A 23808-nucleotide genomic window follows, 5' to 3' on the forward strand; every position below is an offset into this window, starting at 1 on the left:
AGCACACATCATTTTAGGCCTAATTCATTACGCTGTGCCAAATTTCGTGCAAATCGAAATATATATAGGGACTTTGGTGCACCATTTATATGAAATCGGACGAAACTATATATGGGAGCTATATCTAAATCTGAACCGATTTTCATGAAACTCAGCACACATCATTCTAGGCCTGATTCATTACGCTGTGCCAAATTTCGTGCAAATCGAAAGATATATAGGGACTTTGGTGCACCATTTATATAAAATCGGACGAAACTATATATGGGAGCTATATCTAAATCTGAACCGATTTTCATGAAACTCAGCACACATCATTCTGGGCCTAATTCATTACGATTTGCCAAATTTCCGAAGATTCGGAAGATATATAGGGACTTTTTACATTAAATCGGACGAATATATATATGGGAGCTATATCTAAATCTGAACCGATTTTTCCCAATTTCAATAGGGCTCGTCCTTGTACCACAGTGTGGTGAAGGGTATAAATAGTAAATATGAAAAATAAGGAAAAATAAAAACAATTATATAACTTAATTATTTTTAACTAAATAAACGGCTCCAACTAATAACACCGTTGATGACAATACTGTGTACCAGACCTTTGTTAAAACCTGCAAAAATAAAATATTTGTGTAAATTTGTTGTAAATCCTTACAAAAATGTAATACTCACCTCATCCTGCCATTTACGATTAGCTATACACTTACTATACGGCATACTGGTAAAAGAGACACTATTGTAGAGTGGCACCCAAAAGTTGGGAAAGAAACGAAATAGGGTAGTGTCCAAAAATTTACGACACTTGAACGAGAAACGTTTTGTCAAATCACGCATTTCGACATAATTATACATGGCCAGATCACAAATGGCATGGGCATCCTTGACACGCCGATCTGTGAAAGTTTCCAGCGCTTTGCCTATTGTCATATTTGGTTCACGAAGAATGGAGAAGAGAAGAGTACAATCTTCCATGGCCGCATTCATACCTTGTCCATAATAGGGGACCATGGCGTGGGCAGCATCACCCAGCAGGAGAGCCTTGTCGGCAAAGTGGAAGGGGTCGCACTAAAAAATAAAAAAAAATCAATTAGTATTATAAAATATTCGAAATGAAAAATAATGTTTTTTTTTTAATCTACGCCTTGGGGATATTCAAAAAAATATTTTTTTAAAAATCCAAGCCCTGTGGATATTTGAAAAAATATTGTTTTAAAAATCCACTCCTTGCGAATATTTGAAACCAGTTAGGAAAGTAGTAAAGTCGGACTGGGCCGAGCCCTGTGGATATTTGAAAAAATATTGTTTTAAAAATCCACTCCTTGCGAATATTTGAAACCAGTAAGGAAAATAGTAAAGTCGGACTGGGCCGAGCCCTGTGGGTATTTGAAAAAATATTGTTTTAAAAATCCACGCCTTGTGAATATTTGAAACCAGTAAGGAAAATAGTAAAGTCGGACTGGGCCGAGCCCGGTGAACATTTGAAAAAATATTGTTTTAAAAATCCACGCCTTGCGAATATTTGAAACCAGTAAGGAAAGTAGTAAAGTCGGACTGGGCCGAGCCCTGTGGATATTTGAAAAAATATTGTTTTAAAAATCCACGCCTTGCGAATATTTGAAACCAGTAAGGAAAGTAGTAAAGTCGGACTGGGCCGAGCCCTGTGGATATTTGAAAAAATATTGTTTTAAAAATCCACGCCTTGCGATTATTTGAAGCCAGTAAGGAAAGTAGTAAAGTCGGACTGGGCCGTCTATATGATACCCTTCACCACTTTGGGTATATTGTACATATGTATCCATTGCATGTCATACTCATGGATTTCTGCAGCCTAACATAAATTTGTCCCTATAGCAAAATTGATACAGGCTATTCGGTACGCCGCACTGTTAAAAATTTCAATCAGACACCCGTTTGAAGCTATGGCTGCATCTGCACCAATTTCAACAAAAGCCAATAACGTCATTCAAGTCTCAATTTGATACGTTGTGCAAAATTTCGTATTAATCGGACAACCATTAAGAGTTTGGTGCATCATTTATGTAAAATCGGACGAAAATATATATGGGTGCTATATATAAATATGAACGGATCTTCACGAAACTTTGCACACGTCATTCTAGACTCAATTCAGTACGCTATGCCAAATTTCGTGCAAATCGAAAAATATATTCGGACTTTGGTGCAGCATTTACATTAAATCGGACGAAATATATGTAGGGCTATATCTTAATCTGAACCGATTTTCACGAAATTTAGCACACATCATTTTGATTTTTACGCAACCAAGCACACATCATCCTAGACTCAATTCTGTACGCCATGCCAAATTTCGTGCAAATCGAACAATATATAGGGTCTTTGGTGCACCATTTACATTAAATCGGACGAAAATATATATGGTAGCTATATCCAAATATGAACCGATTTTCACGAAACTTTGCACACATCATTCTAGACTTAATTCAGTACGCTTTGCCAAAATTCGTGAAAATCAAAATGTTTCCAGGGACTTTAGTGGACTATTTACCTAAAATCGGGCGAATCTATATATGAGAGCTATATCTAAATATGAACCGATTTTCAAGAAATTTTACACACATCATTCTAGACTCAATCCAGTTCGCAATGCCAAATTTCGTGCAAATTGAAGGACATATAGGGACTTTGGTACACCATTTAAATTAAATCGGACGAAACTATATATGGGAGCTATATCTAAATCTGAAACGATTTTCTCCAATTTCAACAGGGTTCGTCCTTGGGCCAAATAAGTGAACTGTGCCAAATTTCATCCAAATCGGATCATAAATGCGACCTGTACTTTAACAAAAATACATGGACAGACGGACGGACGGACATGCGTAAATCTACTCAGAAAATTATTCTATGCATATTCTCAAAAGGAACCATGGGTCTATCTCGATTCCTTTTGCCTGTTACAAACATATGCATAAAGACATAATACCCTGTACCACAATGTGGTGAAGGGTATAGAAATTCAATTAGTATCATAAAATATTCGAAATAAAAAATAATGTTTTTTTAATCTACGCCTTGGGTATATTTGAAAAAATATGTATTTTTAAAAATCTATGCTTTGGAGATATTTAATTTTTTTTTAATATTTTTTCCAATTTCCTTACCTTAATCGACAACAAAAACTGCGGTTTGGACTTAAAGAAATCCTTGATGAGCAACTCCTCGCCAATCAATGGCACAGCATCACAATAATATTTATGGAAAAATTCCAACAACTCCTTGGGTGTTGTAATACCAGCAAATACTTTAAAGGGCATTGACAAAGTAACCGTAAATGACTTATCTTGATTCGGCAGGGCAATCATCATAAATTCATTCCTAGGCCAAATGTGTAAATAATTTGGTGGCATTTGGAATTCACCATTCTTGGCGGGAATACACAATTCCAAATAGCCATGTTCAATATACTCCTGTGAGAAATTGAAGCCCAATGTCTTGGACATTTGTTGGCGTACCGCACTAAAGGCGCCATCACAGCCAACAATAAGATCAGCTGTAGCTTCGGCCAATGGCTGGTCCCCATAGTCGCTACAAAAACAAATGAAGATAAGAAATGTTTAATGCTTCTCGTTTTTTCGGTTTTATTTACTTTTCATTCATAAGATAGAGATAAGCCAACAACAACGACATCGGCAACTTACCATTGAAAACGCATGGAACCCTCTTGAAGATTTGCCGTTTTCAGTTTGTGGCGAAAGTGATACTGTATGTTGGGGAATTTTTCACCAGCTGTAAAAGAAAAACAAACAAATAAATTTCAACGCGTGTCAAATCCTCCCCTTTTGGAAATTTTCCAAAGCTGATCTACTTACCATTTAATAAAATTTCATTTAAATGTTTACGACCCACCGAGTAGAGGCATTGGTTGGTACAAGGGTCATATAGGACCACGGAGGTTTGACCCTTAATGTCATGCAACATACGACCACGCATTGGTATGGCTGTTGACAGCACCACATCTTCTAGGCCCACCTCAGCTAATGCCTTGCGTCCTCTCTGTGAAAGAGCTAAATTTATACTACGACCCTGCACCAGTTCGGCTGTTCGAATGTCTTCACGATATTCATATAAATCAACTTTGTGTCCATTGCGAGCAAAATTTAAAGCGGCCAATGAACCAACCTACAACATATAGAAGCAGAAAAAAAATCAATAATGGGCATTTGTTGTGTTATTTTGTTCAAAACTCTTTACAAACGAGTAGCATGAAAATACTACGAGGGCTGATATACGCTGGTGAGGTATTCTAAAAAAATTTTAACAAATCTACCACTCTGACATGCTCGAAAAAAATATTATTTAATGAATAGCCGATTCTGAGATATTCGAAAAAATATTATTAAAAAAATTCACTCCTCTGAGATGTTCGAAAAAATATTATTTATAAAATCCACTCCTCTGAGTTGTTCGAAAAAATAGTTTTTTTTATAAAATCCACTACTCTGAGATGTTCGAAAAAAAATATATTTCGAGAGAACCACTTTGATATATTCTACATATATCCTAATAGACGTCGCCTTTTCAAAGGAACATTGACATGAAATTGAAGGAAATTAAATATGAACGAATTGAACGAACTTAAATATTCTGAAACCTATGCTAAGTTTCATTTCATACCGGCAGATTAAGAGTCGTTTGTGTACAATGGGACAAACTTATTTAAATGACTCAATTGAGTACGCCGTGCCAAATTTCGTGCAAATCGAAAGACACATAGGGACTTGGGTGTATCCCATTTACCTTAACAAATATATAAAAGCTATATCTAAATCTGAACCGATTTTCTCGAAATTTGACACACATAATACTAGACTCAATTGAGTACGCCGTGTCAAAGTTCGTGCAAATCGAAAGATATATAGAGACTTTGGTCTCCCATTTACCTTAAATCGGACGAAACTATACACGGGAGCTATATCTAAATCTGAACCGATTTTCTCGAAACTTAGCACACGTCATTCTAGGCTCAACTGAGTACGCCGTGCCAAATTTCGTGCAAATCGAAAGATATATAGGGACTTGGGTGCCCCATTTACCTTAAATCGGACGACTTTAGTGCACCATTTACATAAAATCGGAAAAACTATATATAGTAGCTATATCTAAATCTGAACCGATTTTCACGAAACTTAGCATACATCATTCTGGCCAAATTCAGAACTCTATGCCAAATTTCATGTAAATCGAAAGATATATAAGGACTTTAGTGCACCATTTACATAAAATCGGACAAAACTATATATGGGAGCTATATCTAAATCTGAGCCGATTTTAACGAAACTTAGCATACATCATTCTGGGCCTATTTCAGAACTCTATGCCAAATTCCATGCAAATCGAAAGATATTTAGGGACTTTGGTGACCCATTTATCTTAAATCAGACGAAATTATATACGGGGGCTATATCTAAATCTTAACCGATTTTCTTTTTTCAATTTCAATAGGGTTCGTCCTTGGACCAAATAAGTGACCTATGCCAAATTTCATCCAAATCGGATCATAAATGCGATTTGTACTTTGTTTACAATTTAACATGGACAGATGGACAATTTAACATCGACTTGTAAAGTGATTCTATGCGTATTCTCAAAAGGATCCATGTGCCTATCTCGCTTCATTATACCCTACACAACTATGTTGTCAGGGTATTATAGATTCGTGCAGCCCCAAAAGTTTGTAACGCCGCGAAATATTGGTGCTAGACCCACCTTTAAGTATACCGATCGTCATATCTCGACTAGCTGAGTCGATCTAGACATGTGTGTCCGTCCGTCGGTCTGTCCATTATAATTTGTAAACACGATACAGGCCACAGTTATGGACCAATCTTCACGAAATTTTGCATGTAGGATGGGTTCGGCCCAATGAAGACCCCTATTGTTTATGGGAAAGATCGGTTAATATTTAGGGGATGAAATGGACCAAATACTAAATTTTTTTCGGTTTTTCGGGTTGCTCCAGAGGCCGTAGTAATGGCCTGAACTTCGTGAAATTTTGCATGGAGAAGGGGATCGGGCCAAAGAATAAGCATGCCTGCTTTGATAAAGATCGGTCAATATTTAGCGGGTCAAATGGACCCTGACTTTTGTGTGAAAAATTACAAAATTTGTATTCTACAGCATGTATATTTACCACTGAAGGACATATACCCGAGAAGTTGATATTATATCCAAGAGGAGTGGTTGACTTTTATATTAAGACCAATTATATTGTTGTATGTGCTCGGATGTGGGAGTTACACCTAAATATTTACAGGTATATCCGTATTCGTATATTATTTAGTAACCCATTATCACTCTAGAGAGCGCAACTATAGCGCTGATCGCTTTAAAATGTTCCATGAGGTTCCAGGTATGGTCAAGGACAACGCCTATAATTTTCGGTGATGATCAGATAATAATTTTGGAATGAAGTGGACCGAAAACTTAATTTTTTGTGTTATATTCGAGTCGATCTATAGACCACAAATGAAAGCCGAACATCACAACACAACCCACGGTGAAGGGAATCTGGACAATAGCTGTACTGAATACTCATAATATTCGGAAAATATGTCAGTGTGAGGAAGAGGTGCTGTTTACCTCTAATCGGGCAAGAGGGTGCAAATATCACGAAATATTGCCCAAGCTCGGAATAAACATCCGCAGAAAATTTGAGTTCCGTGGTAGTTGTGTAGGGTATCGTATGGTCGGCGCCGTCCGACTATACTGCTCCGCTCACTGGTTTTGTCTGTTACAAACATATGCACAAAGACATAATACCCTGTACTACAGTGTGGTGAAGGGCATAAATATATATATATATATATATATGTGTAAATTTGAAAAAATCCACCCTTTGTAAATATATATTATTTTTATTATTGTTAACATTTATTTTTTCAATTCAAACATTTTTCAAACTTACTAATCCACCTCCAATAATGGCCACATTAAGTGGGGGTATATTTAAATTTGTGCCATTAGCATTGACCGTATTAATTTTTTCTGACATCTTGTCCTTAATTTTACACACACACACTCAAATATTTTATTCTTGATGTCGTTTCACACGAATGAATTAAATTCACTACCACAAAAAATCAGATTATGTTACAATACAATCGTTGTTGTTATAATTATGTCAGTTACTGCCGACGACACGTTATTTAAATTTTCGTTCGAAAAAATCTTCCTCACTGGACGATAGCTGAGATCGTTATGATTGCATCTTGCTGGTGCAAAGTGAATAATATACGAACACTGTTCATGTATATATTTTTTGTTGAACCTATCTACTATTATTTGTACGCCTTATGTTCTCTTCTTCTTCGACTTGTGTCAACAAACTGACTTAGCACCCAGTCATTGAGAAATAAAATTTTTTTGGTGTTGGTACTACGACCACGAATTGTTTTTTGGTTATCTCGGATGTTGGTGATGATGATGATATGTCTGGAAGAATTATAACTTCGATCATGTTTATCTCATATTTTTATGTTTACAATATAGTATAGAACTTATATAGTTAGTGTACTTTTGCTACTGACTCTATGTAACGGCTGGCATGGGGCTTAGTCGAGCGTTAAAATTTCAATAATTACACTCGAAAATTTAATGCAGTAATAATTGGTAGGATATGTTGTAATTAAAATATTTGCGAAATGAATATTTTTATTTTATTTAGATTAGGGTACAAAATAATCAACAAAATTTTATGAGGTTGAAATTTTGTAGATTATTTAAACTCCAAAATCGAGTTTTATGGTATTTAATTAAGGATTCAAGAACGTATAATCCAAAAAACGCACAAAGACTCAAGTTAGAAGAAGGATATGTTTTAGAAAATTATTACTCATTAGATTTGACTGAAGACATGCCATGTCAATGAAGCTTTTTCTTTATGGATTTTAGAGTTACCAGCAAAAAATTTATCCCGTCAAAACTTAAAAACTTTACCTCCCATTAGTCTTTTTTTTTGGCTTCTCAATATACTCACCAAGGTCATTCATGCGCTTAAAGAATTGTTCATTCACCTAAAATCTTAAAAGTGAACAGATGGCGCCCAACGTATTCTTTTTACAGAACGTTCAACTACAAACATTACATAATTTCATGTGGAAAACTGAAAAAATTTAAGTGTTTTGGAACCTTCCATCTCTGTTATGAACACATGTTAAATTTTGTTTCGATCTGACAACTCCTTCATATAGAAACAGGTGTTCATCCGCAATTTTTTACAATGGAAACATTAAACATTAGGAATAAAAGCTCGTTTTCATTGTAAACAAAATTTCGGATGCGTCTTTTTTGAACACCTGTTTCTATATGAAGGAGTTGTCAGATCGAAACAAAATTTAACATGTGTTCATAACAGAGATGGAAGTTTCCAAAACACTTAACTTTTTTCTGTTTATACCGTTTTTTGGGCTAGGCTAAGAACTTGCAATCGTACCGAATGGCGTCTTATTTTATTTCATCATTACTTGTTCTGAATTCTATTTTACATACATGGTTGTATTTTAATGATCGTACCTATTTGGTATTCACAATCAACTTGTTCTATAATTATTTACAACAGACTGGTTCCCTATTTTATTCTACTACAGCTCGGTCAACCTGACAGTGGTGACCGTCCCGGTCACACAGTGGTTAAATTACTTATACTAGGGGTGAATATACTTAATGAATTATTCTATATACTTAAGCTAATTATGCTAAACTATATACACTATGGGTCAGAGCATCTCTGGATCTCTTCAAATGCGTCATCCATATTCCACAGTCTTATGTTACGAAATTCGATTACTCTATCATAAGGAATTTGGCTGATCTGACCATTTGCAATGTCATTGACTATGTATCTATATTTTGGAAGCATATTATTTATGATATAAGAACCCTTACATTTTAGCAATAGCTTTTCGTAAACTCCTACTGTTGTGTCTACATTCTATATTACTACGAAGTCTCCGACTTTGAATGATTTGGTCATATAACCCTTTTCCTTAGACCATTGTTCGCTGTACTTCCCTGTTTTTATATAACAGCTTCGGCTTTGTTTCTAATTTCCTTAATACCCCCATTCCCTGAGGTCCAAAAGTTCTTTTAGAGTTTCACATATAGACCTGTTTACGATATTATTAAAAGCGAACTCTATATGGCTCAATTGTTTCACTCATTCATCCTATTCTACTGGTTCACTTAATTTAGCCAACAAGCCTGATAGTGTTCTCTTTACTCTTTCAACCTGTCCGTTCGCATGAGGCGATTGCACTGCTACTTTCACATGGTCTATATATTTTTTCTTCTAAAAATTCGGAAATCTCCTTCGAAGTAAAACAAGTCACTTTATCTGATATGCACCTAACTGGTCTACTGTAGTGGTCGAAATACTTTAATAATGTCGCCTTGACTTCGTTAGAGCTTGTCGTGAGAACCGGGTACAATCTAACAAACTTTGTAAATGCGTCAATAATAACCAAAATGTATTTTCTCTTTGACTGAAGTGATGGCAATAGACCCAAATGATCTAAATGAATTGTTTGGAAAGGCCTTGGCTTCTTCGAGGTACTGTGTAGTGATCTCGCGCTGAAGGGCAGAATACAAAATTCACTTCATGCAATTTTTTCCTGTACTTGTCAATCTTTAGCTTCAGTTGCCGAAAAACAGTAATGAACTCTCATTTTTTTTTAAATAACATTTATCCACTTCTAAATGACCCATTTTTTCGTTTATATTTCTTAGTACCTCATTTCCATTTGCCAGGAGAAGAACCTACATACCCACCATTATGCAACGCGTTTCGCCGTTGATTAAGCGGCTCATCAGGCATATTATGCTATGTGGCTTTACAAAGGTCGTATATTGATAAGTTGTATTTATTCCGCACTGATTCGAACTTGCATATGCGAATTAAATTCAAATTTGTCAAGGTTCGACATTTGTCTTCATTCTAGAAACAGTCCTTTTCCAAGCAGATTTTTTTCTTGAAGCCATGGATAATTTAATCACACACCTACAATTTCTTCCATGTTATACACATATTTTTACGCAACCTTTTTTGGGATGTCGAATGCGGCTTTATAGTCCACGAATAGGTGGAATGTTTCTATGTGGTTTTCTTGGTTCTTTTCTAGGATTTGGCGCAGTGTGAAAATCTGGTCTATGGTGGATTTACCAAGTCTGATGCCGCATTGGTATGTTCCAATAATGCCATTGACCATTGGCTTTAGTTTTCACACAGCACGATGGATAGCACTTTATATGCGATGGGAAGGAGACTAATCATTTTTTTATCATGGGACACAGGATGCTGAGGTTCCAATCATTGGGCATGCATTCTTCTAACCAAATTGTACTAATCAGTTGGTGCATGCTCCTTATCAGCGTCTGTCCACCGCCTGCTGCTTTAATATTCTTCATCCGATTAATTGCTATTGCTGACCTCATCTTGCCTAGATGGTATAAAATTTATACCGTCATCTCTTATTGGTTCTGGGGTATCTTCTTCCCCGTTACTGTTTGATACCAGAAGCTTTGCAAAATGCCACTTCCAGATCCTCAACACGCTGTCGGTATCTGTCACCAGGTTTCCTTCTTCAAGAGAATTTGCCTGCAGCGAAGCCTTCGATTTGGTGTTTTAGTCGTTGGTAAAATTTCTGAACTTCATTCTGACTCCTGAACTTCCAGATTTACTTACACTCACGTTTTTCTTGTTCTTTCTTCTTTCTTTTGAAAATATGTTTTTCCTCTCTTGTTTTTCTCCCGATAATCCTCAATCGCATTAGGTGTTGCTACTGTCTACAGCGTTGCCCTATACACTGCGTTTTTCACATCAGTAGCATTGCAACACTCCTGATCGTACCATGGGTTTCTTAATGGTGGTTTTTGGTACCCAAGTGTTGCTTTTGCTGCAGTTTGTAGGGAGTGGCAATTCTTTGCCATTGTGCTTCTATATTATTATCGCGACAAGGAGTCTTTTCGTCAAGCAAATGGGTAAGTTGAGCGAAGTAGGCTTCTGCTGTTTGCAGCTTTTCGACGTCGAGTTTCCTGGTTACATTTGATCGCACCTTTGCTGCTACACTAAGACGTGTGCGAACCTTGGCTGCCACAAGGTAATGGTCGATATTCGCTCCATGGATCGATCGAACGTCTAAAACACTTTATAAATGCCAAAATATCACATCATTATCAATTTGATTACTCGTTGCTTGATCAGGTGAGATTGTGTATATCGAGATCCTTGAATCTGGTGCTGCTAACTACCATGTTTTTTTCTGCCGCGAAGTCAATCAACCTAATGCAGCTGTCGGATGTTTCTAAATATTTTCTCTTCCGACTTTTGCATTAAAATCTTCTAGTAGAATTTCAATGTCATGACCAGGACAGCAGTCATATACTGTTTATAGGCGCTCGTAAAAAATGTCTTTGGTCTGTTCATCTTTGTCTAGGCGCAAATAAGACTGATGTAGAAAAACTTCGCTTTTATACGGATTATAGCAATTCGCTCATCTGGACGCAATAATATCGGCTTTGACTTCCGCCAAACGAAAACTGCGACTGTTCGGAACAACGTGCGCACATTCCAAGTGCAGATTCGCAGATCGTGGTCATTGATACGTTTGCGGAGTCGTCAACATTTCTTTTTCGTTGCCTTTTCATAGTAGGAGGGGTTTTCCGAGTGTAAGCAACTAACCCGACGCCTCAACCCATTTTTTACAGTTGTTATGGGTGAACTCAGGGCACATATCAGCTCACTATTTCTACGGATGATGAAAGCAGCTACCCCAGGTGACTCCGCAGGGAGGTCAGTGTCCTCAACTGAGATGAAAGAGGGCCCAAGATAAGCCTGGACTTTGCCATTTTAAAGCCAATCAGAGCCGTTGCTTGGTATCTACCATCCCCTAAGTCACCCTCCACGCCTTAGTAGGCCTTGAAAATTTTTTTATTTAAAAATCCACGCCTTAGTAGGCCTTGAAAAAATGTTTATTTAAAAATCCACGAAAAAATATCCTTGAAAAAATATGTAAAAAACGTAGTAGGCCTTGAAAAAATATGTATTTAAAAATCCACGCCTTAGTAGGCCTTGAAAAAACAACGTGCGCACATTCCAAGTGCAGATTCGCAGATCGTGGTCATTGATACGTTTGCGGAGTCGTCAACATTTCTTTTTCGTTGCTTTTTCATAGTAGGAGGGGTTTTCCGAGTGTAAGCAACTAACCCGACGCCTCAAGCCATTTTTTACAGTTGTTATGGGTGAACTCAGGGCACATATCAGCTCACTATTTCTACGGATGATGAAAGCAGCTACCCCAGGTGACTCCGCAGGGAGGTCAGTGTCCTCAACTGAGATGAAAGAGGGCCCAAGATAAGCCTGGACTTTGCCATTTTAAAGCCAATCAGAGCCGTTGCTTGGTATCTACCATCCCCTAAGTCACCCTCCACGCCTTAGTAGGCCTTGAAAATTTTTTTATTTAAAAATCCACGCCTTAGTAGGCCTTGAAAAAATGTTTATTTAAAAATCCACGAAAAAATATCCTTGAAAAAATATGTAAAAAACGTAGTAGGCCTTGAAAAATATGTATTTAAAAATCCACGCCTTAGTAGGGCTTGAGAAAATATAGATTTTCGACTTCGATATATTTATTAAGCATGTTAAACACGTTTTTCTCAACCATTCAACACACTTTTTTCAAACGGTGTAACCGGCTAAGATTGTCGCAACAGAAGCAGAAGCACGTGAAACCCTATAAGTGTCAATTGATTTGCTAGCAATTTCTATTTCGAATAAATTATATCTACATATACGCATATCTACATGCATGAATAATAAAATTTATATTACACGTCTTTTTTATTACACAACGAACTTAAATATGGCAACAAAAAGAAATTATATTCTAAATAAATTCTTTAATAATGTAAATTACATAGATTTGTTCGGGCGTTAAGTTATGCCAAACCCAATTAAAGTAGTTCATTCAATATATGAATTCGAAACTATTGTAAGATTTTCCAAACTAAAAAAAAAAACATAATAAGATTATCTGTATTCTATCAGTAGACTAAATTAATTTAAATATTTAAATGTGTATAGTTGTCTAGTAGATAGTCACGAGCCATTGGAGAAAGGGTGCGTGTCGTGTGCCAAGCATAAAAGCTATAAAAGCCCATCCGAAGAGCAATACAATTTCTGCTACCCCTATAAAAGACCTGGTTTAGGGTCATTGAAGCCGTGAAACTGTAAACAAATATTTTTTGCAGAAATTTTTGTTAAAAATAGAGCTTTTAGGGGCCATTGATTTCTTTAAATTATGTTTTCCATCATTGAGTACTTTTATTTCCATGGTAATGGCTTTTATTTCCATAGTATGTCATGACTGGCATCTTACACAAAAAAATCCTCCTACATACATACAATAAATCGTCTGTATATCTGCAGACATTGGTTGCGTGGTGACTCTATAATCCGATTATAGCAACAATTAGTATATTCGAATGCAGAGACCTTAGACTTTCTACTCTACAAGCATACGTCAAAAATATCTATGTGATTTCTTTATTTGAGCATTTCTTATCTCGATATCTTGAAGATAACAAAATAAATGGAAATAAATGCATCGGAATAAAAAACTATGTACTTTAGCATCAGCATAACAATGGAACGAACCACCAAAGTTATAAAAAAATTAGATAAGTTTTTTTTTACCCATAATGCATACGAAATTTAGATTTTTATCACAAAGTCTAATAGACTGAAAAGCATAAAAAACTGTTGCCAGACAACTGAATAACTTCGGCACCCCAAACAAAGATATTTACATTAAAGTACATACACATACATGTACAATTTGATTATTATGAATAAGTTGAAATAATATGAGACTACCTTGAATAATTATGGCACGATTACTAAAATTTAAAATAACAAATGTATTTGTGCATTTTTGAAATAAAACAGCATTTACATTAGAACCTTTTACCGGGTTAATATACTTTATGAGGATTTATTTGACATATATACAATGGAATTGACAATTTGAACCAGCTGGGTTAACGAAATCCAGGTATAATGTAAACATACCATAGCGGGGAGTAATTTCTATCAAAATTGTGAAAATAGTGATTGAAAAATTAATTAATTAACAAGTGAAAAAGCGTTAAGTTCGGCCGGGCCGAACTTTAGATACCCTCCACCATAGATTTACTGACAGGTAATTGAAATGAAAATATCGGGAAAATACCAAAAAATGGACCTATACCGACATTTCTAGAAACCTTTATGTAAACCAAAATACAAATTTCAAAATGGATAATTATACCCTCAGCCTTATGGCTAATGAGGGTGTATATACTTTGACACGGTGAAAATGTGCCTCATCGAAATATATTTGTTTTAGACCCCATGTTTCTTTGGACAAAATTCGTTTCAGAAAATTTAGATTTCATCCAAACTTTGCCCTTACTTACTATTTCTTCCAAATTTAGTTCAATTTCGAAGATGGGCAATATGGGTCCAGTCCTTCTAGTACCTCCCACACAGAGGCTAGGTCTAAATGCGGGTTATAGTTCACTGTCGAACCGTACGTACAGGTGAAAAGATTACAACAGAGTCTTAGAACCAAACCCAAAACACAGAACAAATCAGATAGCGATTTTAATATAAAAAATGGGGTTATATGGGGACTACCCCAAAAAGAGGGCGAATATTTATAATTTTTGGTGGAGAGATTTATTACCATATACGACTACAAAATACCTAATTGCAGCGAATTCGGTTGAAAAATGCACTGAAGAACCCCAAAATACCGAAAATTGCAGGTACCCTTATATGGGGGTACCCGAAAAAATTGATCTATGTTCTATGATCCTATCTTCGAACTTGACCTGCCTGCAGACAAAAAAAAACCCCATGCATCTTCATCCATACTGGGGCATCTTCATCCATACTTACAACATGACCGCGGTAACTCCAGCTCCAATAGCGTATATTAATGTTTTTGCGGTTAAAACGTTCGTAGTTGAATTTGTGCTTCATACCTTATGTATGTAAGCGTATTACTGGTGGAAATCTTACATGCATAGGTACTTGTATTTATGTATGTTCGTCCTATTTAAACCTGCTTCAGTGCTCTTCAACGTAGTCGCTGCAGCTCAATACGTCTAACAAAGTCGATGTCCGAGAATAGCTGGTACCACTCATGGTTCATTCGAAGGCGATATTCACCGTCAACGCAGATCGGCCCATAGATCTTTCGGAGAATTTTTCTCTCAAACACTCCAAGATTTGCCTCATCTGCTGCGTAAGTACCCATGCTTCAGATCCATATAACAGCACGGATAGTATCAGCGTCTTGTAGAGTGTGAGTTTGGTCTGGCGGGAGGTGGCCTTGCTTTTGAGTTCTTTGCTCAGACCATAGTAGCACCGGTTGGCCATAACTATCCTTCTCCGAATTTCAAAACTGATGTCATTCGTTTTATTTATGGCGGTACCAAGGTATATCAAATCTTTGACTACCTCGAAGCTATAGTTCTCAAGTTCCACAGTTGGTCCGAGCCTACTGGACGTCTTGCGCGTTGATACCATCAGGTTGCCCTTGTTTTTTAAAAAGTTCACAAACTTGCAATGGGTAAGCTAGTGATGGCCACCTCGAATTTTATTAATTAGCTTTTCGGCGATTTCCATCGACGGGTGGTTGGTTAAACATGTTGATACCAGATTCAGCTGGTGTATAATGCAAATGTTAGTCCATGGTGTATAATGCAAATGTTAGTCGATCAAATGTTAGTCCATGTTTTTTCTAATTGGGCAATAAATCCGTCAGTTCGTCCAATCATTACGTTAGCACCATCGGTGCAAACCCCAGCCAATTTATTTGTATCCACGGTGCTTAAAAGCGTTTCGTTGACTGCCTAATATATTAATTTGCCTGGTTCATTAGAATACATTGAAACTAAAACGACATTTACATTAGAACTTTTTACCAGGTTAACCTTCTTTGTGAGGATTAATTTGACATAAATACAATGCAATTGACAATTGAAACCCACTGGGTTAACAAAATCCCGTACAATGTAAACGTACTATAATGTAAACATGATCTCAAATATATTACAAGAAGCATCAACCGATCACACACAAATAACAAGTTGACTAATACCGTTAATATCAGTGCTTTCATCAAAAGAAAAAGAAAATCGTTTGCAAATTTGTAGTATCTACGCAATTTACGCATGTAGCCAAAGAAAGGCTGTTACGAGCAACAATTTTGCTGGAACAGACCAAATAAGAGGAGATTAAACAAGTAAATTGAAAATTTAGGAAGAAATTTGAATAGCCTGAAGCGGTTACTAATATTCTAAGGCCGATACATCATTGTTTCGCTCGTTCCGCTGAAAATATTGCTGATGTAGATACTTGCTGGTTCTGGACCAGCGCAAGGACTTTTTTAATTTGAAAAAAATCAAAAGTAGTAAGTAAAGGGGGAAACACATAAGAGGTCTTTCAGGCTTGGCGTGATAAGTTGGTTTCTTTTATTACAAAAGAATAAAGTTGAACTGCGTCCAGATTCAAGTTTGACTCTGCTATTCCTTTATAAATTGACAATTCATACGAAGCCAACTTAACAGGGCAGGCCTGAATCCTCGTATGTGTTTCCTCCTTAAATTTGTATTTAAAACTCCTTGTACATTAGAACTTTTTACCGGGTTAACCTACTTTATGAGGATTTATTTGACATATATGCAAAGGAAATGGCAATTGAAAACCACAGGGTTAACGAAATCCGGTTAAATGTAAACGTACTGTAAGACACCGACTTTTGTACATTGTTCAATTCGAATCACTCTCGTTATAATCAAGAAAACTGTTACAACTGTTACATTCCTAACAATTGAGAGTATTTATCGAAAATAAATTTATTTTGACAGCATGAAAACATTCATAAAATTTTCAAACTTTTTCAGTAAAATTGAAAATGATGAAACACAGGGATTGTTCATATAGACCCATGGTTCCTTTTGAGAATATGCATAGAATCACTTTCTGAGTCGATTTATACATGTCCGTCCGTCCGTCTGCAGATGTTAATTTGTAAACAAAGTACTGGTCGCATTTATGATCCGATTTGGTTGAAATTCGACACAAGTCACTTATTTGGCCCAAGGACGAACCCTATTGAAATTGAAGAAAATCGGGTCAGATTTAGATATAGCTCCCATATATAGTTTCGTCCGATTTAAGGTAAATGGGGCACCAAAGACCCTAAATAACTTTCGATTTGCACGAAATTTGGCACAGCGTACTGAATTAAGTCTAGAATGATGTGTGCCAAGTTTCATGAAAATTGGCCCCGATTTAGATATAGCTTCCATATATAGTTTCGTCCGATTTCATGTAAATGGTGCACCAAAGTCCCTATATGACTTTCGATTATACAAAATTTGGCATAGGGTACTGAATTAGCTCCAGAATGATGTGTGCTAAGTTTCGTGAAAATCGGTTCAGATTTAGATATAGCTCCCATATATATTTTCGTCCAATTTAACTTTGGAATTGGAACGGTATGCGTTTGGTGTTATCGTACCCCCAATTATAATCGGGTATTAATACTCGACTTTGCGATTAGTCGAAAGTCGATTTACTTATCCCTATGGCCCAGTTGTTTCAACAGCTGTTTGATTCTCTGAACAGCTGATATTGTTGTTGAGAAGCCTAATCGGTCGACTTTTTTTGATTTCCCTATTCGGCCCTATCCTAATCGGTGTTTATTTTGATTCGTTTTGAAGCAATTTCGTCCAATTCCACAACGCCGTCAACACCTTAGAAACGGCATTGTACTTTTCAACTTTTTTATTCGAAAGCACGCCACGCCAAAAAAATAATATTTCATTAATTTTTTTTATTCAACGGGGAAACCGTGGAGTTATAAAGTAAACAGATAAGAGAGGAGTTACAAGTCTACAAATCTATGCAATCTTCAGGTATTCTTCTTCCTGTGGAAGAGCTGAAGGTAATCTTCCTATAGAAGAACTGCAGGTATTCCTATGGAAGAGCTGCAGCTATTCTTTTTCCTATGCAAATGCTGCAGATATTCATCATCCTATGCAGGAACTGCATGCAATTTTCTTCCTATAGATGAGAGCTGGATTTCTTCTTCTTCCTAGAGGAGAACTGTAGGCACTCTTTTTGTGGAATAGCTGCAGGTATTCGATTTCCTGTGGAAGCGCTGCATGTATTGTTCTTCCTGTGGAAGCGCTGCATGTATTGTTCTTCCTGTGGAATAGCTGCAGATATTCTTCTTCCTATAGCAGAGCTGGAGGTATTCTTCCTCCTATAGGAGAGCTGCACGATTTCCTCTTCCTGTGGACATATAAACAATAAAAATATATTTTTAAAAATATACACAGCTCAAATCGGTGGTCCTAAAATCTACTAAACCCATTAAATATTTGAACACATGTTATCGTTAGTGGCCGACTATAGTGGTACCTCATCCAGCAGTGAGGATGAAGACTCAGAAGAGGAGCCTGCCAGTGTGGAAAAATCGACAACAAAAGTGGGATTTGTAACATACCATGTAAACATTTTCTAATAATTTTATATATACTTCTAGGGTAATAATTCCAAACCTCTACTGCCAAGTGCCAGCGCATTGCTAAATTCGACAACAAAGGGCACCGGTGTGGTATTTAGTAATCCATTTTTAGATGCCGAAAAAGCAGAAATAGACAAATTACAAAAACATGTTAAAATGGTTGAATCCGAAGAACATTTAATGCAGAAAAATGGTCGTAAGATATGTTGGAATAATCGCAAAGGGCGATGTCGATTTGGTAATAAATGTAAATATGCCCATGACTCCGATTTGGTAGCTGGTGGTGGCGATAATGAAACGGAAGCAGCTAGTGAAGAGGTAAGCTGTAAATAATAATTGATGCAAGTTTACAAACTCCATTCGCAATTTTTTTGGGTGAATAAAATTTGTTTTTAATTATAATTTTGGTCTAAATTGGCGGATTTCTATGGACAGTTATGATTGTAACAGTTTGGATATAGAATAATTTTTTTCTAAAAACAATTATAGAAAATTGAATTAGGAATTAGGCGGAGAAACCACTTTTGACTCTAGCCATAATTATATGGGGGGGATAAAGATTTGTTGGTTCAGGGAAATGATAAATGAGACTTTATTGTATATGGGTTTGATGACCACTTGTTGATGCACACTGTTCACTGTGTATCACTAATGACTCGGACTGCATAGTTAAGTACTGAACGAAATATCTTTAAAGCATACAAACAGACGACACTTTATATTAATTTATATATGACCAATATCTCGCGAAGTATGATATGTGTATTGATGAGAGATGAGCGCTAAGACCTATCGTTGATGCACATTTCACATCGACACTTGTAGCTTAACAATTTATTCCATTAAAAATATATTTCATTTTTGTTTCAGACACAATTACAACAATCCCCAAACACAACTCCCGCCAATGTTATCATAAGTAAATCTGCTCAATTAGGACAAGCCCATGAAGCGCCGGAAGGAAAAACAAAATCTCGAAAACGTCCTGGTTTGGGTGATGCACTTGTGCCAGGCAAGAAAGTTATAAAACAGTATCAGGCAACTAAGGACTTATAAAATAAGAAAAAAAGTTCCACCTATACAACACCTTGATCGCATATCCGAACAAAACAACTTCCACTGGGATCCATACAATTGCTTTGCATAACCTTGAGAATGCGTCGTTGAGATTTCCTCAACTCCCTTTCCTCTTCGGAAATGTATTCCATAGATAAACGTAATCGTGGTTTTGATAGCCAAAAATTACCCATAACTTGTCGGTAAGCTAATTGTTTTGGTTGTTCCATATCAATATCATCATCCTCAAGTATATCCGAAATATCGTGTTCGTTTTTTGGAACCAGAGAACCTGTATAAATGTTAAAAAAAGCAGATGTATGTTTAGCAAATAAAAATTACCTTTAAATAAAATATTGTTTACCACCTACCTAAACGTTGTTGTTTTTGTTGTTCCTCCAAAGCTTGAGGTATAATCGAAAGGTTAACACATATGACGCCAATTTGAAATTCATCACAAATACGATATAATATTTGAACCAATCGGGACAATAGACATTTTCCAGCCAAACGATTTACATCCGATTTGAGTAGAAACCAAACCGCAGGCAAAGAATCAATTACAATCAACCTGATATTCTTAACACAATCGCTGCCATTTCGTAACTCTAAGTAGAGAATATTTAACATTTCCACCAAACCCTGAGCGGATAGCACCCTCTCCACTTTAATGGCCTCCAGTGTACCAGCAATCACATCCTTTTTCAATTGTCGTGAAGTTAGAATATTTTTCACACGTGTTGCACAAAAATCCATCTTGGTATCCACATACAACACCTCACGTTGATGTAATTGTATAAAATTACACATTATTGTCAGCGCCAGTTGGGTCTTTCCCACACTTGTTGGGCCACATATTTCCCACATCATTTTACTTGTTAAGTTACTAGGGCCGAGGGAATATGTACGATTTCCTTCAGAATTACGTACAATCGCCATGGGTGCCAACAAATCATCCAATGGTCCGATAAGGGTATAATAACATTTACTATTTGATTTCATTGTCAATGCCTGTTTCTCATCGTACAACGAAAAACTTGCAACACATTCGCTATCACGTAGATCTTCATCAGCATTTCTAAATTTTGCCGCCAAGTTTACACGAACCGGACCATAAATACGTTTTAGTTCTGATTTAATTTTTTGAATTTGTCCCGCATTTAGATTAAGTATTTTCATTAATTTTTCTGTTGTCTCCTTGATGAATTCTCCCACACTGTGGATATCATGTTTGGCCAGAATATTCAGGCAATATTCTGATAATTCGGTGTTGGGTAAAGGTCGAAGTTTGCTCATTTTGGAAATCTAAACAATGTTTTTTTTCTTAATAATTTCAATAAAATGCATCCAATTGTAAAATATTACTTATGTATATTGGTCTTTTTTTTGGAGATGTAAGATTTTATGTATGATGACCAAACAAATATATGTTTCTGCGCCAACTGTAGATATGAAGTGTGATATTTAAAGCCACAAAATACGTTAGAAATTATTGGTATAGATTATTTAAATTACACAGAAAAAGGCGCGAAGATTTGACATGTAATACGAATTACATTGATCACACATTGATATATGCAACCTAATCAAAATACGTTTGATTAATAGGGACGGATACTTCAAGTAAACCGTGTGGCAAAATAGTTGTGAGTTATTTTAACGACAGTAGTGCGTATTTACACTACACTATATGTAACATATGAAAAATATTTAATAGTTATTAATTGATATCACAAACTAAACATTTTTTCTTAAAATGAAATTGAGAATTACAAATGTTCAGCTCCCGTAGTCAATAATAGATAAAATATTTCCAATTTATAAGGGAAAAACCGAAAATAATTTTGATTAATAGAGGATTCCCATTAGGAAATTTAAGTAAATTTTAAACCAAAGGGCAACGAACTTATGTTGCGATTTCCTTGATTTTAAAATGTATTACTGTTAACCCGCAATTAGTACTCATTAAAATGAATATAATTGAAATTCTCATACGAGTATTAGATACAATCAAATCAGCTGAGTATTGCAGTTATCTTGTATAATTGTACAATGCTGCATGCTGAAGAGTCTTGTGGGAGAATATGCCCGTCTGCTAGTTTCCTGTTTTTTTAAGCAGTCAGATTTGCTTGGTAGTATCTTTATTTTGGTTCCCATAGTATTTTGTGTTCTTTTCAGTTCCCCGTTATTCCAAAGGATTTTTTTAGGTTTTTTCATGAAGTTATATGTTTCCAATTTTTTCATAAATTTGCATTTGACAGTATTCGGCTTTCTAAATTTAAATGAAAATATCTTCCTACGAAATGTGCGCATATCATGTGTTCAGTGGCAAAAATTGCTAAATAATGTATATTTATAACTATTTTGAAGTTCTCTGCCTCAAAAACTTATAAATTAGCGGTGTGCAAAAAGAGAGGAGAGTAAAAGAGAAACCGCCATATGAAATGTCTTACAAAAAGAGAACGCAGAGAACGAGCTTATTGATACAATGTAAACACGGGCACCAGTTCCCATGCTTGCCCAGCATTATTATAAATAAAAGATGTAACAACCATGGCTAAATCTTGATCTGTCCCAGAATTTGAAAAATACACAAATATGATTTCATGGTAATTTTTTAGGAATTTTTACAAATATTCCAGACTAATGATTAATTATTTTTTCTACCTGTGTGTTCAAGGGTCTTGATTGGCAAGCAATCACATATTTTACCTGATCCAAAAACCGTATATGACACTGGAGATTAACATACAAATTGTGTTTACAGCGAATTTAAAGGAAGATGTTGCAGTCAAATGGCAGGTTATGATGCTCCTACAAAACTAAAATATTTAATTCGTAGCTGACATTTGACATTTTTGGTCTTTTTGCGTACTCCAAAAATATACTAATATATTCTTGCAGGTTCTGGAACATACCCATTGTATATAAATATTCCTATATATTTATAATTTATTGGTCTGTTTCCGTACAGCAAGAATCTACTAGATTTTACTATTTTCTTCGATTTCAAAAAGGAAATTTCGTTATCGTAGTAAAAATTAGTAGATTCATGCAGTACGGGAACAGACCATACATTTCTTTTTTAATTTATAAATTTATTAGTCTGTTTCAGAACATGCAAGAATGTACAATTTTTTACTAGTACGAGTAAAAAGTAGTAGATTGGGACATTACGGGAACATATCGCATATGTATGTTTATATTAAATTTTTTGAGACAAATTTCGATTTACAAAAGATTCCTGGAGATTCCCGAATAAATTGCTCGCATTAAATACAGTTTTCAAAGAAAAAAAAATAAAATTTTCAAAAGAACAACCGTTTTATAGAATAAATTCCGTCAAAAATACACATTTTTTTCTTTATAATTCAAAGATACGAAACTTATTTTTAATATTTTTAATTAATACATTTTTACATATTATTTTAATATCACCTTTGTTTTTTTTAATCAAATTTAATTTTCCGCCTACATTTTAAATACCGTTCGATTATTACTACCTTCACTGCACATCGATTTAACACACATCATTCGATTACACGATTACATATCGATAACACTGTCCCGTTTTATGAAAATGACATCAAAATGCTTTCAAACGCAGATTGTCAGCAGTTTCCGTCACAACATCGACACGACAACATCGCTCCGCTGCCGCCACAATTACTCATTTGCGTGTGTTATTTCCCTCTCTGTCCAACAGTGCAATCTAGTATACGGAAACCTATGAGTGTGAAGAGTACAACACTATTGTACCAACGAGTATAAAGGCAAAGTACAAAAATTTTCCATCGCAAAGAGAAATTTTTTTCATTGCCATTTTTAACGTCCAAATAGTGAAAAATAATTAAAAATTGTGTGCGGAAAAAATTCGTGAATATCTTAAAAAACGTTTTAACATAGTTTTATGCACGGATGCCTCTAGAAATGGCCGAAAATTCATGATTAAAATTAAAGACATCTGAGGTAGGTGGTGGTGGTGTACAGAAGAAGACACAAGAACCAGAAAAATAAAAAAACGAAGAGGAAAATGTGTGTGTGTGTGTGTGAAATGAAAAAAAGAAGCAGAACAACACGAACAGCAAAATAAAAAAATCTTGGGAATTTGGTGTGTGTGTTTGTGCGC

The 23808-nt window shown here is 35.7% G+C and overlaps 4 protein-coding genes across 4 annotated transcripts in view; 2 read left to right on the plus strand and 2 right to left on the minus strand.

Moving 5' to 3' along the window:
• Positions 1-536: 536 nt before the first annotated feature.
• On the minus strand, positions 537-7047 carry LOC133323762 (kynurenine 3-monooxygenase). The gene is made up of 6 exons (XM_061532681.1): positions 6953-7047; positions 3858-4167; positions 3687-3774; positions 3150-3573; positions 679-1071; positions 537-617 (listed from the first exon to the last, which is right to left on the minus strand). The coding sequence occupies exons 1-6, from the start codon at positions 7037-7039 to the stop codon at positions 537-539; spliced, it is 1383 nt and encodes a 460-aa protein (XP_061388665.1). The 5' UTR covers positions 7040-7047.
• An 11438-nt stretch (positions 7048-18485) lies between these two features.
• LOC133323763 (uncharacterized) lies at positions 18486-19679 on the plus strand. Its single transcript, XM_061532683.1, has 3 exons — positions 18486-18605; positions 18642-18941; positions 19494-19679. The coding sequence occupies exons 1-3, from the start codon at positions 18486-18488 to the stop codon at positions 19677-19679; spliced, it is 606 nt and encodes a 201-aa protein (XP_061388667.1).
• Positions 19680-19699: 20 nt separating this feature from the next.
• LOC133323764 (DNA repair protein RAD51 homolog 2) lies at positions 19700-20975 on the minus strand. The gene is made up of 2 exons (XM_061532684.1): positions 20051-20975; positions 19700-19971 (listed from the first exon to the last, which is right to left on the minus strand). Exons 1-2 carry the CDS (start codon positions 20973-20975, stop codon positions 19700-19702), a joined length of 1197 nt encoding a protein of 398 aa, XP_061388668.1.
• A 2380-nt stretch (positions 20976-23355) lies between these two features.
• Positions 23356-23808, plus strand: part of LOC133323765 (helicase domino) — a 42151-nt gene continuing 41698 nt past the window's right edge. The window contains exon 1 of the mRNA XM_061532685.1: positions 23356-23648. The gene's annotated coding sequence lies outside the window, so the exon portion shown is untranslated. The remainder of the gene's footprint in view (positions 23649-23808) is intronic.

The sequence above is a fragment of the Musca vetustissima genome, unplaced genomic scaffold, assembly GCF_032173495.1.
Source record: "Musca vetustissima isolate MV318-11 ecotype Yass unplaced genomic scaffold, APGP_CSIRO_Mvet_v1 utg12183, whole genome shotgun sequence".
Lineage (NCBI taxonomy): Eukaryota > Metazoa > Arthropoda > Insecta > Diptera > Muscidae > Musca > Musca vetustissima.

What these genes read in the sequence shown, in the direction of transcription:
- LOC133323762 (XM_061532681.1), bottom strand. Translation starts at nt 7,039, where the DNA reads ATGTCAGAAAAAATTAATACGGTCAATGCTAATGGCACAAATTTAAAT. An exon ending in GGTTCCATGCGTTTTCAATG is followed by an intron (nt 3,574 to 3,686) that starts GTAAGTTGCCGA and finishes TTGTTTTTGTAG; the next exon opens with CGACTATGGGGACCAGCCAT. An exon ending in ATCGTAAATGGCAGGATGAG is followed by an intron (nt 618 to 678) that starts GTGAGTATTACA and finishes TTATTTTTGCAG; the next exon opens with GTTTTAACAAAGGTCTGGTA.
- LOC133323763 (XM_061532683.1), top strand. Translation starts at nt 18,486, where the DNA reads ATGTTATCGTTAGTGGCCGACTATAGTGGTACCTCATCCAGCAGTGAG. An exon ending in TGGGATTTGTAACATACCAT is followed by an intron (nt 18,606 to 18,641) that starts GTAAACATTTTC and finishes ATATACTTCTAG; the next exon opens with GGTAATAATTCCAAACCTCT. An exon ending in CGGAAGCAGCTAGTGAAGAG is followed by an intron (nt 18,942 to 19,493) that starts GTAAGCTGTAAA and finishes TTTTTGTTTCAG; the next exon opens with ACACAATTACAACAATCCCC.
- LOC133323764 (XM_061532684.1), bottom strand. Translation starts at nt 20,975, where the DNA reads ATGAGCAAACTTCGACCTTTACCCAACACCGAATTATCAGAATATTGC. An exon ending in ACAAAAACAACAACGTTTAG is followed by an intron (nt 19,972 to 20,050) that starts GTAGGTGGTAAA and finishes ACATTTATACAG; the next exon opens with GTTCTCTGGTTCCAAAAAAC.